Genomic DNA, 19,803 nt, shown 5'->3' with positions numbered 1-19,803 from the left:
TATACAATTAATACTGTTTAAAAATTTACAAAAAATATTTGTACTCATTTTAAAACAGCATACATTATAAAAATCTAATCATAAATATAAACGAGGTGTTCAAAGTTGATTCTAACTTTTTTTAATTTTTTTTATTGGCTTTCATCAAAAGTTTTAGCTGAGGTTCCTTTTATTTTCGAATTAAATGAGTGTTAGAAGCTAATATTTTTGCTTTTTCTTAGAATAGTCTTGCACTTTTCCGAAAAAAAAAATAAAATTACTCCAAAGTGGTTTAGTTTCATCCTGGTCCATGCCTACTTTGCGATGATTCTACGTGGTGGTGATTCGCGTGTGCAATTTTTCCGCTGGAAAGAATCATCATCCTAGCGGAAAATGAATCCAATTTTAAACGACATCAGTTGCCGTTGCGATGGTCTTTTTTCATGTCTAGTCAGCTCATACTAATGCCGACGATGCTAAAGGTCGTTACGGGTAGTAGTTGATTATTGCACGACATAAAGTCCTCCTTTCTGTCCTTTCTGTCAATGTGTGTGGCTTTGCGTTCGAAACCCAGACTGTCCTTTAGCTACTTAACCTTGAATTTTGTATGATATTACTACCTGGAAGAGATTTTTCGTGATTTAACCTCACCATATTTTACACTCTCTAGAAAGGATTGTGGCGCCATAGTTTATCACCTCTATGACCTCCACGAGCTTAACAGTCGTGGTCTTCAGTTGTCCTTGATGTTAGTGGTGAGCTAAAAAACCATCATCGAGTTTTCATAACCGAACACTTGGTAACAGAAACACGAAGAACATATTCGCCAAAATATGTTAAAGTGCTTCTCCACGTAAGTGGCCAACGTTCTAAATTTTTCCTCCCTTCAGTTGAGGTTAGCCAATTTCCACGTGATTTATACGTCACCGGGACGCACGGGGCATGATGTTTCTTTTGAAGATCTACATCCCGTAGCGTTACTTCATTATGGTGGCGCGTGTAGCGTACTAAAAGAAAAATAGAACCAACGAAGCACATAAATGCCAAACGTTGTGCTTTCGGTTGTTTGACTACCTATCTAGACGAGACGATTGCTGCCTAGTCTGCGTGTGCGTGAGCAGAAAGGTAAAACGTCTTTCAACCCAACGTTTCGAACCAACAAAGAAGGATCCCACAAATAGGAATAGGTAAACCAATTCCGTTAATATCATCCCCCCAGCGTGGAACCACGCGGCTTGGTAGATGGATCAGCTTACAGCATTAAAGCTCGTCTTGTTAATCGTTCCTGGTGTATTCTTCTTTTTTTCCTTCTTTGTATTAGAAAGCTAATTTTAATACCATCACATCACGCGCAAGCTAGATCCGGAGAAGCATGGAAGAATTCTTTAACGTTTTGTGCCGGGGGTAATTAAAATCACTTCAGCGCGTATCACCTTTAATGGGTGTACAAGGAACAAGGAAATGTAACGTGAAAGCAGCATCTCAAAATGAAAATTCAAAAATCAGCTAACCGCCCTTCATTTGCCAGTAATCCGTTAGTTTGGGGAAAGCGACCAAGGGAACGGTTCTGGCTGCTTCCGGGACGTTTTGAGTTGTGATTGAGAAGAGATATTAAGAGGGATTAATTACGTACGCTTGATTGTTCATGGTACAACAAAGAATGAGGATGTTAAATTTACACACGAATTACTCAACTAATCATTGTTTACTACTCTAAAGCGAGAATAGCGTAAGCACTTTAATACTTCGTAATAATTCAAAATTTTTGAACTAACTTTGTGTTCGTAAAATCCCATCCAATTTCAAAACTTTACATTATTTGAAGTTTTCTCTTTTGATAACCAAAATCGCCGATCGGCTGTGTCAAGATTTCTCTTCCAAGCTCACTGTTCCGGCCTGCCAGGCATGTCTATGAATTATCTGCTAATGATAACCTTGATAACCTACAAACGAGCATCAGATACGAACTAACCCTCCGGACATTGGCAAATGATAAAGACATTTCCATCATTCTTCATTCGTCCTTTTGCCTCTTCACGGCGTATATATTCCGAAAGATAATCGCTTGCCCGTCGGACATTATTTGGACATAAATTTGACAGATCTGTTACCATTGTCTAACTTCTAGTCACGCACACACACACATACCGAACCCGCTAGCGATCTTCCTCCAGCCGGTACGCTCACCGATGTCTTTAAACATTCAGATCTGAGCACACAATACAACAATGGGAATCAAATTTTCCATTCCATAGAAGGCATTCGGCACGAAACAAGGATCGTCATGTTTTGGAAGTTTTGTTTTCCAGTCAAAAATGCCATCTAAAAGTTGTCTTTTCTTCGTAATTTTGTTCGTTCGTTTCGTTCGCTGCCTTTGCCCGTTGCTACGTTTTATCTTATTGATGGATTCCTTTCGTTAGCTAAATTTATGGTATGATATTTGTCTCGAAACGAGCTACAGTCAGTACGGGTGGACGCAACGGTCGGCTAAAATCCCTGGGCGCCCTATTATTGGGTGGTATTCTTTCAACGTTCCGTTGTTCCGTTGTACTCGACGTGTTTTTTGTTTGTTTGTTGACCGTTTGATTGGATTTTTTTTGTACGATTTTGCATAGGTTACCCGTCAACGATGTAACCTTCTAGAAATAACGAGGAAAGAAAACTCAGCAAGATGATAACGAAAAACGAATTGGTTGACTGGATGGACCTAGGGTTTAGTGAGCTCGGACAAACACTTCTAGCCCAACACAATGGCGAAGGATTTTGTACAGTGTTAATGGTGATGTCCGACAAACATAATAGTTTTGACAAACAAATCGATACCACCGTTCGTTGGATCACATTGCCAGTATCGTCACTGAGGTCACTGAGACTATTGCCCTTCAGTCGATCCATCGTGTCGCGTAGACTTTATCTTGGAACCTTAAGGTCGGTCCTTTGCTTAGGGAAAACATTCGACGTAGAACCCATGCGCGGACCCGTCCGAATACTGATGGCATTCCAATAACCGATCCCGGTCGTTTTATGTTTCGTCCAATCATCCATGCAACGATGTCCTTCCGGCAATTCGTTCTTCTATACGGTCGAACTAAACAGCCATTAAACATGCTTAAACAACTCCCAAGCCTGGTCGGTGATGCATTCGATACCTCATTACCGTGTGTTTTCATGCTGCAAGAAGCAGCCTCATGCTACTAAGGCTTCTACTAAGTTCCGGTTCGTCTAGACGAAGCATCTCAAAGATGCAAAAACCCCGAACGTGCCTTTAAAGCAGCTCAATCGAAGAATGACCAAAAACCCGTAACATGTTGTGCTCGCGTCAAATCGTTCCACACGACATCGAATGACGTCCAATAGGGTGAAAGGTGTGTCATAAAAAAGGCGAGAAGCAAATGTACGCTCGTAAACTTTACCATTTCACCAAATTGTGGACACGTTTAGCGCAACCGTTAAATGGTTTTTTTGGGGGAGCACACTGAGTACACGTTTCGCACGTCAACCATGAAGAAAGTTAGACGAGAACGACTTGTTTTGTACTTCTTTGAGGAAAATATGTTCTATAGCGAGGAACCTAATCCACTGTCAGTGTTGGTAGTAGGCAAGAGACATAAAAATTTGTAAAAGAACTCATTTTATGGCAGATGGCCAATGGCACGAAGTATATGATTTTGTGCTATAGCCCTCTGGTAAGTACGGCTAGAAAGTATTTTGTCACCATAGCCGTCTAAGTGTAGAATACGCCACATAAAATCGTCGTACTTTGAAAACATCGTTTTCGTCACACAGTGGGATCAAAAATCATTTAGATGAAAAATAAATAAGAAAGAAAAATACATTCCACAAAAAAAATATTTTAAAAGTAAACAAATATAAACAAATCGAGAAAATTAAAACATTTAAAGCATACAATAAATAATACTTAAAACTTAAACTAAATACTAGTTAAGTACATAAAAAACATAAAGTGATGAATGATGTAGAAAAATGATGGATGAAGTGTTAGATAAAAACACAACCCATTTTGACAGATCATTCCCACATTCTACTGAAAAAGAAAAGAAATACACACACATACAGACAAAGACACATGTGGGACACGTACTAAATGGTACTTAAAGTAGAAAATCCTTTACAAGTGACAAAATCATTCCGCAGTGTTAGTGTGTTCATGATCAACGAGAAAACCAGTAAAACAGAATAAAAACAAACAAATTCGGTGTACAAAAGATCACGACACTAGCGTCACGAGTGTAGTTAGGGTTAGTAAAAGAAAACCCAAAACGATTTGTTTAAAGTGTAAAAAAGAGTAGTTGCGAGTGGAGAAATAAACCCAGTTTTTGGTGAGATGCTATGAAACAGCTCGTACTAGAGTAGTTAGGGTTAACATTGGATAGGTAAAACAAAAAAAAAAAAAGGTTTAACACTAGTAGAGCACACGCGGGCGACAAAAAAAGGTAGAGCACACGTGGCCGCAACGAGCAGAAAGTGTGGTTATGTGTGTTATCGAAAGCATTAGTTGGATGTGATGGAACTCATAAAGTTAGTTTTTGGTGGGGTCACGCAGTTACATTTTGGGGAAGGAGCAAATCACTTATATACTATTGGCTGAGTTGGGAAAGTATTTTCCATAACCTTGGTTCTCGTTTTCTTTTTTTTATCGTGTTGTTACTTTCCTCAAAAACAACACAGTTTTCGATCACACAAACACGATCATCACATCACACAAACAAAAGTTAACAAATAAACTACCGATTTGAATAAGGGGAATGGTGGGAGCTTTCGTAACAATAGGTGGTTTTATTAGAGGGGTGAAGCATTAGTTTCGCATGTGTTTCGCATTGCTGCTGATGGCTGTACCTAGTTTGAACGTTTTTCACGCGGCCAAGCAGGTCGACATGTCCGGCGGCGTATTGCTCCATCACGTCTTTCACATCGTACGGTTTTAAGGCCTCTTTAAACTTGCGGCGCGCTACAAAATACTTCATCTGCAAAAGTGGAGTTTTGCCAATGGGGTCGTCGTCAAAAAAAAAAAAAACGAAAACGAAACCGAAAACGGAAGAGCAAAATCGTAAGAAATGGAATTATCGTGGTAAAATCGTACATTACATATGGTACTACGACTCGTACTGCCCGTTGACCTGGTTTGGGATGAATTGCTTTACACTCATAACCTTTTATCATGCATTACCTTTATCCTTTTCAGTCCCACTTTTGTGATAGCAGACGATCCGTTTGTTACGTACACAAATCGAATTATGTTAATACCTGCAAGGGTACGTATCCTTTGATCTTGAAGCGCGAAACATTCTGCACGATTACGAAGTGAAATAAAAGTCACCAAAATGCATCGAAAGTGTAGCAGTATGAAAGGTATATCATACGATCATTTACATTTTGGGTTTTTGGTAGCTATTGAAATTGAATTAAACCGATAGAATTAAGGCTGTGTGCCTTAATTTTCCCGTGGTCAAATTTGCCATCATAATCCCGCAGGCACTCGCGTATCTGGAGGCGTGCACATAATTTACGCTATCACACGAAATTCCCACGCACTTTACGTGAATCGAAACCGCGCATTTACCCGCTCCTGCCGCATGTTTCGGTTCGGTTCGCCTGCTGGAATGTGCTCACAAATTGTATGTCGGTGCGGCAAAGGCATCTCATCAGCAATGATATGGACTTACCTTACGGATGAAACGGATGGCCCCCTTGTGCTGATTCGTTAGCTGCACACATCTCGGTTCCTCATCTTCGTCTGCCGGGACCATTCCAGCGAGTTCGGGAATTCCACGGAACGGTGCAAAATGTTTGCCCAAGTACGCGCGTCAGGATCGTCACGTGGAGTTACGGGTGTTGGCCAAGTTATCCAATGTATTTCCGAAGCAGGGTGGAACATTTTTATTATTGTGTGTGTGTGTCCGTGTGTTTTGTGGGTTTTGGTAAGATTTTGTTCCCCACCGAAACCATCAGGTGTTGTACGGTGTGTTGTTGTTTCGGATTGGCAAGGAGATTAAAATTAATTTTGAACAAACAGAGAGTCGTTTCCAAAAATTTTCACCCACATTTTGCCAAGCATTGGATAACGTTGGAGATTACGACGGTAAGCGCCGTTCGTTTAGGAAGAGTGTTTGTTTTTTTTCGTTGTTGTTGTTATGTGTTATCAGTGAGAATGGTTTGGTTTTTTTTTGTTTTTCATTTTTCATATTTTCGATCAGAGATGAAAATGGGCGCATGAACCGGGGGAGGATGGGAGAAGAAGAAGAAAGAAAAATTGTAATTAGAAATTGAGTTATGGAAAGTTGAAACCTTATGAAATACGTTCTAATGCTAGGTGTCTAATTTATTGCTTTACAAAAAAAGGGAGGATATAAATTGTTAAGGTGATGAGAACATTTTTCACTTTCGCTAGAGAATTCGGGGCACACGAAATGTGATTGTGTGTATTTTATGTTTTACTTCGTTCGCATGAAAACTTAATTGTCGCTCTGGAGTGACGTACAAATATTTACACTCATCGTACCCGAGGATGAATAAAAACAGAAGAGCTAGATAATTTAAACGATCTTGTAAATGTTTCTGTTACGGCTCTAGAAGATACTTTCTTAAGCTTCTTCATTAGTACAATATTTGTACTTAACAAGGAAAAAGTTTGTAATTAATTACTGAAGCCATTGAAAGGCGCTTCATTACCACTGTCATCGATGACGTTTGACACTTTTTCGATGACTTTTGACACTTAGTGTTTTATCGATCGAGAGTGCCATCTAGCGGAAAAATGGCACACTCATCTATTATGTCTACTGGTTTTTTTTCTTTATCATTTTTTTTCTTCTTTTTCCACACACCAAGATTCTGTATGTTTTGCAAATCGCTCTCTAAACTCATTTAAAAAAGCACCATTTTACGTGCCCGACAGATACAATGTCTTTTCACTCGAATGTCTCGAAAATGAACTTAAAATCACCGAAGCCCTAAGGTTATGAAACAGCACGATTGAATTGGATTTTCGCGTACGGCAGTTGTCGCTGCACACGGGCAAAGATTATGGCAACCAACAAACGCGCCAGATTCCTATCGTTGTGCAGAATGTCGTCGAAACGGCATAACGGCACCGAACCAAGCGTTACCTGGCTAATGTCCCAACGGTGCCGTCGTACCCGTCCCGGTGCACGGTTACAATAAAATCAATGTGAATGTGTCTTTTAATTGAATTCTTGATCACATTCGGAAACCAGGTTTCGCTTCGGAATGGAACTTTCTTTGTGTTGGTAAGCTGGTACAGTGCAACAATCTCTACCAAAAGCCACTAATTTGTGTCTCTGGTGGCATGTATATTGTCAAGTGAACAAATCTCCCACCAAGCTTTTACTGGTAGCAGCAGAGCGTGCTGAGGAGATAAAAAACGTAGCTTCAAATATCTTCCAATTTGCAAGTTAAATATAGCACAAGATTTCCATTTAACCAAATTATCAACTAAAAAAACAAAACACTAAAAACACATGCACTTTTCGTATGCCCAAAATGGATGTTTTTCCCCCCAATTCTCAATTATGCACATTTTGCATCGGAGAGTTAGCAAAGAATAAAAATGTTCTCATCCTCCACGCTATTACGTTTTGCACTGCTTTTATTCTGTACTGCTAGAAAAGAAAAGGAAAACGGTTCTTGTTCGGTTGATTTTTTTTGAACATCAATAACTGTAGAGGCAGACTATTTGCGAAGGATTATCAGCTTAGTAATTGAATAGTAGTGAGTACAAAAGGTGATATCGGCTATCGTAGGATTCAATATTCACACGGTGATTTTGATGCTAACGGTGTTTGTTTTTGAAATGTTTAAAGTAACAATGTCACTGCTGTTAAAGGTACATAGTTTATAAGGCTGCTAGTTAGAAGATAAAGTTAGGTGTGATGTACGTGTGTGTAAGTGTTTTTTGTTTAAAAATCTGATTAAAAGTACTATAAGTAGTGAATTTTGATTATTTCATTTTCTTACAATTATTACTTAATAGAAGGCTCTTCATTATCTTACACTATCACTAGTTAGTTATGTTGTATATACATTTTTTTTAAATTAATGTACATTGTATGGTGAATGTAACTATGAACTCATCAGCAGATATTGGTGTGTGAGTGTTGCGTGTGGTGTGAGTGCAGTGTGGTATATTAAGGACATGTGTAGACATGTGTTTCATTTTCCCTACTGTGTAAGGCAGGTATTTGATTGATGTGAAAGTTTGACTAAAACAGCTACCAAACAAACATGACACATTATCTGCGAGTGAACGAGCAAAATAGTCGCAACAGCAGCAACACAGCGGGAGCGAGCGTTGACGTGTTTAGTATATACAAAAAAGGTTACAAATTACACAAAGCAGCACAGAACAGAACACACTCACACATATAGGTTTGGCAAGAATAGTGTTAAAAAGGAAACAGGGAAGCAGCGCCTCACAAAAACAAAAAACAGGGAAAACAAACAGAAACGAATAGTGTGTGATTAAAATGCGCTGGATTCAGCTGGAATAAAGACACACAGAGAGTAAAAGATCGGCGATGAGAACCTGACGCTTTCTTTTATAGTTTTAGTTGCGTTACGTTACGTTACAGTTCTCCGTACAGTTTTCCGCATGGAACGATGAACAGGACTGAACAAACAAACCAAAAAGAAGCATAACAGCTTCAAACAGGTAAACACCTGCAGTCGAGGCACGCATTTGTTTGCGTATCCGCGCGTAATCAGGTTGGGAAGTTTTGAAGCGCCACAGCATAATTATGTATGTGTGAGGCGGATGTTGCACGCTAAAGCGCGCACGTAAGATGGCAGAATGTGTTTATGTACAAGTGTTATCTTGATGCCATTTGCTGCTGTATCACAGACACATTTCTTTACACACTAAACATGCAACACATGACGCAGGGTGAGGGTGTATGTGTAACGAGCAAAACGAGGGTGATGTGTTGCAATAAAAAAACAAAAATTAGAAAAGTTCACAGAATTGCACATTATCACGCACATGAAGTGTCGGTATACACAGAAAAATACACATACAGGTCCACAACAACAAAAAAGACACGTGTAAGACAGTAAAAAAGGAATATCGCCATTAACACTAGTGCATACACTAGCGCAAGGAACCGTTGTAACGGATAAGGAGAAAATTGCGAGAGCAGAGAGAAAGAGAGAGAGATTGCGTAAGTGAAGGAGGATTTATTTTTAATTTTCTTTTTTTTATCTATTTTAGTTTCCACGAAGGTAAAACCACAAAGCGAATAGTTGGATGGCGATCCGGGAAAAGAATCCAATCATCTAGATGGACGAAACCGAAAGAAGACGAAACGGCTTCCGGGGTTGGAGCGAAGGAGAATAAAAATAACTACCAAAGCACGTCCAGTCAATTCCACCCGGCACTTAGCTGTTGCCCTTTTTCGTACATCCTGCATTCTCAACGCGGTCCGTGTTTTGTGTGCGGTGTAGCTGTTGGATTTTTTCCTTAACCGAATTGTTTGCTCTCGGTTCCCTTTCGCTTGGTAAAGGATACTGAGTAAATTGAATTAAAATGACACGATACCGGCACGGTACGGCAAGTTTCCTTTTCGTCCGCTAAAGAAAATATCCACCGGTTAGCGGTTACCGTGAGCTGGACGGTTTTGATTGCGCCCAACCACCCCGGCGGGCAACGGTGTGACGGTCCGGTTTTCCAACTCCTTTTTTAACGACCACTACTACCCGTACGAGGACATTCCATGGTAGGACTAAGGTTAAGACTAAGGTACGTGAGAACCGCTGGTTCTGTATGCTAGGTTGCGTAGTGATGATGAAATGCTTGTTGTACTGTGCTCTTGTGTACCGATGCGTGTCCAGCTTTGCCTGGGCCGATTTACTTCCTTAGCCAGCAAAATGTCGACCGTGGACAATAAAGTGAATATTAGCTGTGGTTATGGTATGTCTTGGCCGTTGGTTGAAGAGAAGAAGAAAAAATCCTAAGGAAACTTAGAAGGACGCTGTCTAAATTCGACTCCAAGCACGTCTTGAATTATGGTTGTGAAATAAGCAAACGTGTCGAATTGCACACTGGAACGAGTTTGATTAACTGAATAAATATGCCTCCGTGGGTGAAATACAATTTTAATCGTAAAGTTTACGAAATGGTAGCAAACCGTGATGGCAAGGAGTAATTGTTTGAAGGTTATTAAATAAATCCAAAACATGAAAGAATTAAGAAAGCCTCAATTAGCACAATTAAATTTATAACTTAAGCTGTTAAGTTTTCTTCATAAAATTGTCTTTCTTTAAGTAGGAAATTTTTTCAAAGATGCCAACTCAAAAGATAGTTTATTAGCATTCAAAATATCTCTATTTGTATGAAAACGTTGCGCCATAAGGGATGCTATAATTGTTTATAGAACATTTTTGAGTGATTCACGGTGTACTAATAAAGCTGTTATAGTTAATCACAGTGTTCTAAAAATCTAAAAAGTTAGAAATTATTTGTCAGTCGAACGACCTACATGAAAACTACATGTTTCCATTTTTTCTTATCGATTGAACGATCAATTGATATTTAAGAAGAAAGTTATCTAAAAAAGACGAATTTTAAAATTTAAGTTCTGACTTATTAAAGTACAATAGCTATAATTTTGGTATTAGGCTCTAGAATTTAACTCGTTTCTTAAAGGATCTGGAAAGTACAAACGTAGTTTTGATTCTGCTTTGTCTTGAAAATATTGCCGACCAACGGTAATGCTTAATTTGCATACTTTTTAAGCGAATATCATAATCAGAATCTGATCAGAACTGATATAGAAATTGATATTTATTTTGTGATATCAAGTCCCTCGGTGATCATTCAATTTTCTGAGGAAGAGTTGCTGTCCTTTCAGATGAATTTGATTTTAAATCAATTTCCTTTCTCTTTTTCGAATAAAAAAAATTATCGAACAACGCGTGAAGTCACATATACGAAGTAAAAGGAGTAATTAATGAATTAATCCCTAGTGCATACACGTGCTGCACACGTCCTGCACAGCGATGCACAATTGAATTGACAAAGATGATTAAACGGTAGAAATAGAGATAGCATCGTCCATCAAGGTACCTGTAGTAATAGTGGAGTTGACTTTTTTTTAATTTGTGTAGTGTATACCGGCAGCAAAACAGGAGAAGAAAAAAAAACTCGTTCGAACAAGGTTAGCACAATCGATCACCGGGATCACAACCGAACGGGTGCAAAACGTTTCGTCAAAAACGAAAGTTTCGAACATATGATGCCATACATGGTGGTGTCCCATATCCGTGCCGTTAATTACGCGCAGTTTGTTTGTGTTTTTCTTTTTGTTTTTGTTTGTTGGATGCAACTCTCGAGTGGACTTCCCTACCTGCGAGATGATTACCGGATGCAGCGACGGTGGCGGCCGCTGCCGCAGCAATTGCCGTTGATGCCGTCGACCTACTGCGAAACAGTGACTCGAACGGGGTCCTGAAACGAACGATCCGGTAACGGTGTGGTTGCTGCCGATCCGCTGCCAACGTCTGGGACTCAATCTCGTCACCAGCGGCTACCGGGAACGAAGAGGAAATTCGATCAATTATCGATATCTGGTGCCGGTACGATCGATTTACCGGTGGTGCGGTGATGGTGTTGGCTGCAAACGGTCTCAATTTAGTCACAGGGTTTTGTGTTTTTTTATATTGTGGATGCGGGTTTGTGTCTAGGTGTGTTGGGTGTGCATATTTGCGTTCTCCAGTTTCACAGAATGTCCGAGAATCGTCCGGCCGTTTGGTACGTGCAAGTGCAATATATCCAGCCACCATATCCTGTGTGTTTTTTTTTTGGTAAGAAGACCGATCGCGAATGCTGGCACAGACGGCTGGTGGATGCTTTTATTTTTACTACCCAAACCAATTCCCGCGGGATCTCTACGTCTTAACGCTAGCCGGAAGCTTTTCTACTCTACTCAACGTCAAGTGATGATATGATACACTGTTCGTTTCGCTTACAAACGGCCCGTGGTGTTTTTTTGTTTATTTTTGATATGCATGTGTGAGTGTGGATTGACGTGGATGATGTGAAAAAACGAACATGAGCGTTTGTGGAAGCCATGTTTGGAGTGTTTACGTTAAGCCTAAAACGTTCGACGTTGATGGACTCGCAAAAGTCTTGCAAACGATAAAACATTCATGATTTTTTATTTTGGCTTGTTTGCGTATCGGTTTTCTTCATTTTTGTTTTCTGAACCATAGCTAGGGAAGGTATCGATTTTTGATGTCTAGATTTGAGGAATTCTTGGGTAAAATTGTATGACGAAAGAAAAAGAAGAGGAGCTACACTGTTGATTCTAAAACTCCACGCCAACGCAAACGGGAGCGACGGCTGCCCCAATCCATCTATCGGATTTCGTTTTGTAAATCACGTTTTTGGCTGGGCCAGCAAAATTGTCTGCAAAAATATGACCATACTACAACGACGTGCCATGCCTCGGAAACGGCGAAAATCGACATTTCAGACGAGCCGTGACGTCTTACAACCGAATCGCAACGACCGTACACGGTCGCTTCTAGGACCGAATTGCTTACTCAGCAACGGGTGGAAAACCCTTTTTCAGGTCGATCGGTAAAATGGTTGCTGGTTAACAATGTCAAACTACCCTTCGGATGAAGATATTGCCGGCGGACAGACGCACCCGCTGTGCGTCTCGTAGAAGGAAAGAAATGGAAAAAAGGATTGATGCACGGGATCTCATCCCAGCCTGACACGAGATACCGAACCGAAGCAAGGCGTACCATTGTTTCATCGGAAACAAGGTAAACAATGGAGCGATTTGGTTCATTTCATAGCTGCGCCCGGCAGCCCAAATTCCAATAATCTATTAAGATCTTTTCTAGCCGATAGCGATACCCGGGGCGCGTCATGCTGAGCTAACTCTTGGAAGATGCTGCCGCTGCGAAGCGATCTGGCAAAACTTTCACTCTACGAAAAACCCCTTACCTCGGCAGCTTTTCACATCAACTGACCTTAGACACGTTGGATAGCACCACGCAGTCCATAGCTCAAAATGGAAACGGTAGTTAGTGCTGAAGCTTTAACTTTTTGTGTGGAGAGGCATTTCTGAGCGGAATCTTCACACGAGGAAGACTAGGTCCGGAAAGGTTTAGTGACTTCATGAAAGGGTGCCTATTTGCATGGGAATGGTTGCTCCAATTTCCATTCTTCGGTGTTTGAGATCGGGTATCTATTGATTTAGGATGCAGACACTTGATGGGTTGAGCTTTTCGTGCTAGATCAGCTACTTTTAGCCGTTGAAGTTTGTGAGTTCGTAAGTTTGGCAAGAAAACGTCAACGAGTTGATTTATGCTAAGTACTACTCGATGCAATATCTACTTTGCGATGTAGATGGAGTCATACACGCTTTTCTATTACAACTTCAATATATCGCCCTCTTTTCGCCAATAATGCTGACTTTTATGGTTTACTGATATCTTGCTGTAAATCAAGCTTTCGTTAATGTGCTCATCGTTTCATTCGTTTTTCGGCGATGCGTTACCATCGTATCGTTCAACGAGAGCAAAAGTACCGAATAAGCCTTTTCATTGCCATCTCCACGAATTACCCATCTAAACCCTTAAATTCAAATTCTTTACATGTTGGGTTGACTGCTTGACCCTTCTGGGCGACAATGTTATAACACTTGTGGCTAGACATCCCGGCTCAGGCTCCTAGTTACCACTCCGCACAGCGTTAATTGGTCGCCTCTGAGTCGACCTGTATGGGATGACTCAACATTCCAGACTTGATGAAAATTGGAATTTTAACGACAAAAGACAAGGACGATACAGCGATTGGCGAAGGTTCGAGAATTTCGACGAGCAAAGGGTGAGGTTACTAAATTAGACAAACCTGTAGGTTATATCAGTGTGCGCCGAACTTTGTGGTATGCGAAAGGTGTAAACTATCTCTCGTTTGGGAAAGGAACACGAACACACAAACACACTCAAACACATGCGAAAGGATGTCAGCGAGAAACTCAGGCACCAAAGCAGCATATAAACAAGGATTTTGAAAGGACTTCCCCAAAAACTTGCTCAACACGCATGAAGATAACTGTGAACTTTTCCAATTAATCGACAAACGAAGCTGAATGGAGGGAAGAGTGTGTTTAGCACGTTTTGTAGCGAAACAAAATGTCTGGAAGGTGTGCTACAGGGTACCTACAAGCAGCGAGTACCACGAGTCCACGGATGCCTAAAGCACTGTGAACCGTTATCGAAATGTGAGTGCACGTAGGGTAAATGTGATGACGTGGATTAAATCGTGCGAAAACCCGCCAACCGGGTTAAGCGGATTAATTAGAAAATGGTATCATTCGCATCTTAAAAGCGAACCGTTGGAAGCGATTTGTGGTAAGGTGGTAAGACAGGAAGCGGTTAACAGATGCAGCATGCTGGCGGAAGGATGCGTCGCACTAAGAGGCAGTTGCATTGTACGGATTTAAAGCCGTGAGATTTTGTTTGCTAATGAGTTGAGCTAAATCTGGCTATTGAAAAACGATAACTAAACAGCTTCAAGTTGGGCTTAAAGTTATGGGTGTAGTGTTGGTGCGACTTTTTTTTAGTTGTTGCTCAGATTGATCAAATGTGGCCACTGGAAAGCCTTCGGGTGACTTTGCCAAAATGTGTGAGTGTAGAGCGGTGATTAAGGGGCGCTTTACTTATACAAGGTGGCGATGTAGAAAACTTCCAAAATAAAATTTATTACATTTTATAGCAAGATTAGGAAGAGAGATAAAGAGAGATAGAGCGCGAGGATAATAGACAGTATGTAGATAATGTACAAGAAGCATTATAGATAAGTACTTTTTTTGTATATTTGCATTTTATGGAACTTTTTTTATATATAAAAACAAAAACCAATAGAGAGTGAGTAAATGAGAAGATCATTCTAGCGCGAGCAACAAAGTTAAAGTGGGGAGGGAGAGCAAGGCTCAGTGATAGTGAGAGAAGGTAGTAGAGCAAGTAATATTTAGAGTGGAAATGGTTTGGTTGTTTTTTTTTTGGTTTAAAAAAATTGACTGATAATTAATTACGCACTGTTTGTGCTAATTAGATGGTAACTCATCGAGTCAATAGTTGGTTGTGTGAAAAATGATAATTGTCTGTTAGTATGCTGCTGGACGAGCAGTTCTTTCTGCAGCTGCCCGCAGAGTAGGATCGGCAGGGCGGACGCACCGCCGAACCTTAGCATAGTGGGCACGTGCGCAGCGGCCTCGCTAGCGTCAACAGCAGCAGAGGAAGTACTAGTAGTAGTAGTAGTAGCAGTAGTAGTAGCAGTGGTTCTAGTTGTAGCAGCGGCAACAGCAGCGGCAGCACCAGCAGCATTAGTAGTAGTTTTGGTAGCATGTTTATGATTAATACTAGTATTGTCATTGAGCAACATATTACTGTTAAGGGCAACGGTAGCGTTGGTGTGTGGTGCGCTCTCGTTTCCGCTGCCGCGCCGCTGTACGGCCGAGGAGAAAATGCCACTGACGAAGCTGCTGCGCCGCGATGACGATGGTCCTCCACCGCCAAAGTGGCCACCACCACTGCCACCGCCGGTCGATAGGAAGCTACGGCCACCGATCGTTAGATCGTTGCCGGTGGCCACCAGTGGGCCCGCACCAGCCGGAATCGAGGATACCGAGGCGAGCTCAAGTCCGGCTAGATATGCGAGCCACGATCGAGACATAAGAGGGTGCACACAAACAAGCAGGCAAGGCCGCAGTGTGGAATTAGGGTCGGGGAGCAAAAACAGGGAACGGATGCATTTATGCATTATGCGTTTGGTATTTTATTTTTATGATTTATTTTAATGGTAGAAGGAGAAAGGCATACAGCGTGCGGCGAAAGAAAAAGGTAGCAAGGGTTTTTTTAAAAGTAGTTTTTGTGAGTTCAGAGCATCCAGGTTGTGTGTTTGGTTTGTTTGTTTTTTTTTCATTTGCAGTGGTCAGTTTATAGAAACAGATTGTTTAATTTTCAATTTACCATCGTACAGCACACAGGTGGCGACAGGGCGAAGAAGAAAAATAAAAGAAACAAACGGAATAAATCAGAATGGAAATGCATTTTCCTTTTGGCACTGTGGGCTCACGTGTGGGGGTTGGAGTGGGGGGGTGTGGGGGGAAATGATGACAGGGATATTTTCTTTCCTTTGCGTCTGTAATTTTCATCTGTGCGCAGGTTTTGATTTACGAGTAGGAAATTGTGCTGTGTACTAACCGGTACCGGAGCGAGTTGTAGATGAAGGGAAGTTCTTGGGGAGTCAGGTGTTCGGGGGGTGGCGGCTGGTCGGCAGCCTTCCAGCCAAAAGTGACCAAAGTGAGTGAAAAAACCAAGACCAGGACGGTTGGGGGACGAGGCAAAACGGGAGCTTTGGAGGGAATGTTTTAGAAAGGAAACCAGCCAACAACAACGCAAAGCCCCGTGGGCTGTGGAAAGCAAAACGATACTCCCGGTTTTGGGTTGAGGATCTGTCTTGGCTTGACCTCTCACCATAGCCGTTGGGTGCGTTTTTCATCGAAGGAAAAAGAACACCGTTACGTGTTCGCAAACCCGCTGGTAAGAGGGTAAGGATAGCAACCAGACACAATGAAACGCCACTGGAATGGGTGCGCCACGGTCGAGGAACAAAAGGACAGAAGATAATTAGGGCTCATTCATAGACATGCTGTTGTGCCCGTTGTTCATCAGTATTGTGAAAAAAGGAGCAACGAAAAGAGAATAAGATCTTGCCACTGCGTTCCGTTGCGCATGGCTTATGAGGTCACGTTTAAGAGCATTATCTTCGTCAAGTTGCAAAAGTAAATGAAAATATGAAAAAAATACAAATATAAGACGTTAAGAAAAAAACAAACCCAAAAGTAAAAGAACTGGAAGCAAAAATAATAATTCCCTTTTTTGTAACAAAGCGTGCGCTACCAGACGCGGATGGTCTGGAATTAGTATCTTCACGGAATAGTATCACTTTTTGGAAAGTTTCTCGTTCATTTGAATAGAAAAAGAAGACAGACCGTGTGTTTTGCTTTTTCTTAATTAAATCGCCTATGGGCTATGGATGGCGTCAAATTTAGGGGAAGTAAAACAATTGACTAAACTATATGTACGTTCACTAGAATTGTTTAAATTCGTTTGCATGTTTACACATTTGAGTTTTGTTTAATACTTATTTAATTACGGTATTTTTAATACGGTATTTAGCTTTATATATATTATTGCGTTTAAATGCGATATATTTAGCTCAATCTAAAACATTAAACAATGTATGATATTTGAACAAATTTTATCAACAAACATTTACAATAGACAAAACAAGACACTGGGCTAGCTGATTGCTCACTTAAACGATGTAAATGCTGAAAGCAAACTCCGACATTTTGATGTGGAATTTAAAAGAATAAAAAAAAACAGACGAAGTTTAACAATCACAATACACGTGCGACATAGAGCTGAATAAAACATCAAACAAATAATGGTAGCACATTAAAAATCTAAACCCAAAAAGAAAACAACAATAATAAAAAACCGTACAACAGTAGTAAATTATTCAATCGAAACATTGAAATATGAAACAACAACAAGGGAATAAAAAAAGTGTTTTACTTTCATGTGAACAAAACTATAACAGTTGTAAAAGTATGCAATAGAAATGGGATAAACAGACATAAGATATAAAAAAGAAACACAACAAGCAAATGAAGCAAATTTGAAATTTGAAATAAAAACAAAAAAAAAACAAAAACGATCACACTTGAAACAATCATAAGAAAGCAAAAACGGTAAAGCTTTTGTTTATATCCATTAAGCTTCGGAAACAACTAGCTTTAAACGTCGAATAACGATCGAACGATACGATATGAAAATAAAAAATATGAAAACGAAAAAAAGAAAACATTTCAAACTATCATCTCAGGAGGACGATGAAAGGACGCAAAAGGTAGGATCGAGTAGGAACAAATAGTGTTGTCAAATGTGTACGAGTGTGTGTGTTGTGTGAGAAGTTTTTTTTTACTTATATGAAATACATTGTGTAAACATTTGAATCACACCTGCTCGATCAGAGGAGCTGTGATGTTATAAGGAGCTAAATGAACATGAATAGGATCTTCATGGGAGTTGGTTGCTTGAGTTTAAGGGATGGGTGAGATGTAAGTTAGTTCGGTTTTTTGCACTTGGCTGACTGACATTAAAGCACGTGAACTCACCATCAGAATTTTTCTTGGACAGTGCCGTTTCCGCCACCGAGTCTTCGCTGAGACTTGGGTTCATGGGTCTACCATTGTTGGTCACTTCTGCGCGTGAATAGCGGGTTGCGAAGCGGATTCCATTTTGGATGTTTCATGTGTGTGTTTATGTGTAAGAGCAGTGTTTTATTTTCCATCCCATCAGTCGATTTTTGGGGGCACAAAAGCGTATATATGTGATTTTAATTTTAAGGTTTCGTTTCCCGTTTTTTTTCAGTGGTCCGCAGTGTGGCGTTGCGTGGCCATGATTACAGCAGTCGTGGTCAGTTGAAATGTGTAAGGTAAAAGCGAACAAAAATAAAAGAATAATAAAGTTTGCAATAGCGGTTGATCGGTCGCGCGTTGATGAAAATTTTTTGATCCAATTTTTTTTAATTGCATTACCAAAATTTCCACCGTCAAATTCAAGCAATAATGTTTATGTATTTATTTTTGTAATTTCGATGTACCAAATAAATAAAGATGTGTAATTATTTGTATTGAGGGTTCGTCGTTTGTCAGCGGTGTCGCAAGAGCGTAGAATAAGAAAATGTGAAAACAAAAATCAATAAACAAAAATAATAGTACAAAAAACCACCCCTCGACGCACAGCATAGCGATAAGAAAAGAGAGATAAAGAGAGAAAGAGAGAGAGAAAGAGAGAAAGATGAAAATGAAGGTAAAAATTCCCTTTGGCCGGCTTTTGGTAGGGGCCGTGTTCCGTTCTGAAAGAATTTTTTTTATTTAGCAAGAACAGTAGGAAAAAAAACACAAGTGGTGATACGCAGTGGTGTGCGTTTGCGCTACTACTGCTAACAAACGGGACTTTATGCTTGAGCGAAATGGCAGCTACGACAGTGTATAGGAGAAGGTGTACAAAATATGAGCCAAAAACAGTGGTACAGTGATCGGTGCATCAAATCTGTGCCCTCTTTGCACGCACACTTTGGAACATGCATTTGCACTTGGAAGGTGTAACGTAAGACAAAAAAAAATGTAAAAGATAAATGACATAAAACACGAAACCAAAACGTAAAAAAACACACGTGAAATGAATTGCGGCGAATGATATGGTTGTGTGATGTTTCAAGTTTTTGAGACGACTTTACATAAATAAAATGGTAAATGGTCAATCTTCACAGAAAAGCGTGTTTCTCTTTCTCTGTACAATTTTACAGCTGGATTTTAATTAAGATTGCACCGGGAGAAAAATAAAACTAACTCTGCTTGCGTAAAAATATTATCTGATAAAATGTTTGCTTGCAATCAGCAGCAGCGGCAGCAGTTTTAGCAAAAAAAAAAATAGTAAAACTCACACGAAGAGTATGAAGCTTGAGAAGCTTAGAGAAGGAATAAAGCAAAAAATCTCTCCACCACGACGTATCGGAGCTGATTAGGTATAAGAGACCAGAGCTGTAAAATGTAAATGTGCAGTAGCGTATTGCAGAACTTTCCCATAATTATTGGTGTAGTTTTGAGAAATGCTTTTTTAAATTCCGTTACATAAAAGCTATGAATGAAAGCTAGCCGAGGGAAGTGTATGTGGTATGAGGAATGTAAATAAAAACCC

At 40.2% G+C, this 19,803-nt stretch overlaps 1 protein-coding gene across 12 annotated transcripts in view; it reads right to left on the bottom strand.

Moving 5' to 3' along the window:
- LOC125772036 (potassium voltage-gated channel subfamily KQT member 1) overlaps window positions 1–19,803 on the bottom strand; it is a 109,782-nt gene that overhangs the window by 35,177 nt on the left and 54,802 nt on the right. For 2 of the 12 annotated variants that reach the window (XM_049443345.1, XM_049443348.1), the window contains 3 exons: window positions 18,216–18,302; window positions 5,664–5,734; window positions 4,837–4,964 (listed from right to left, as the gene is read on the bottom strand). In XM_049443345.1, the coding sequence (XP_049299302.1) occupies window positions 4,837–4,964; window positions 5,664–5,734; window positions 18,216–18,302 (286 nt within the window). Of the gene's footprint in view, window positions 1–4,836; window positions 4,965–5,663; window positions 5,735–11,357; window positions 11,625–15,417; window positions 15,676–18,215; window positions 18,303–19,803 lie in introns of all 12 variants that reach the window. The other 10 variants (XM_049443349.1, XM_049443351.1, XM_049443339.1 and 7 more) reach the window with 9 other exon arrangements.

Source organism: Anopheles funestus, chromosome 3RL (assembly GCF_943734845.2).
Source record: "Anopheles funestus chromosome 3RL, idAnoFuneDA-416_04, whole genome shotgun sequence".
Classification (NCBI taxonomy): Eukaryota; Metazoa; Arthropoda; class Insecta; order Diptera; family Culicidae; genus Anopheles; species Anopheles funestus.
The sequence above is the reverse complement of the archived record's forward strand: the minus strand, read 5'-3'. Positions and strand labels throughout refer to the sequence as shown.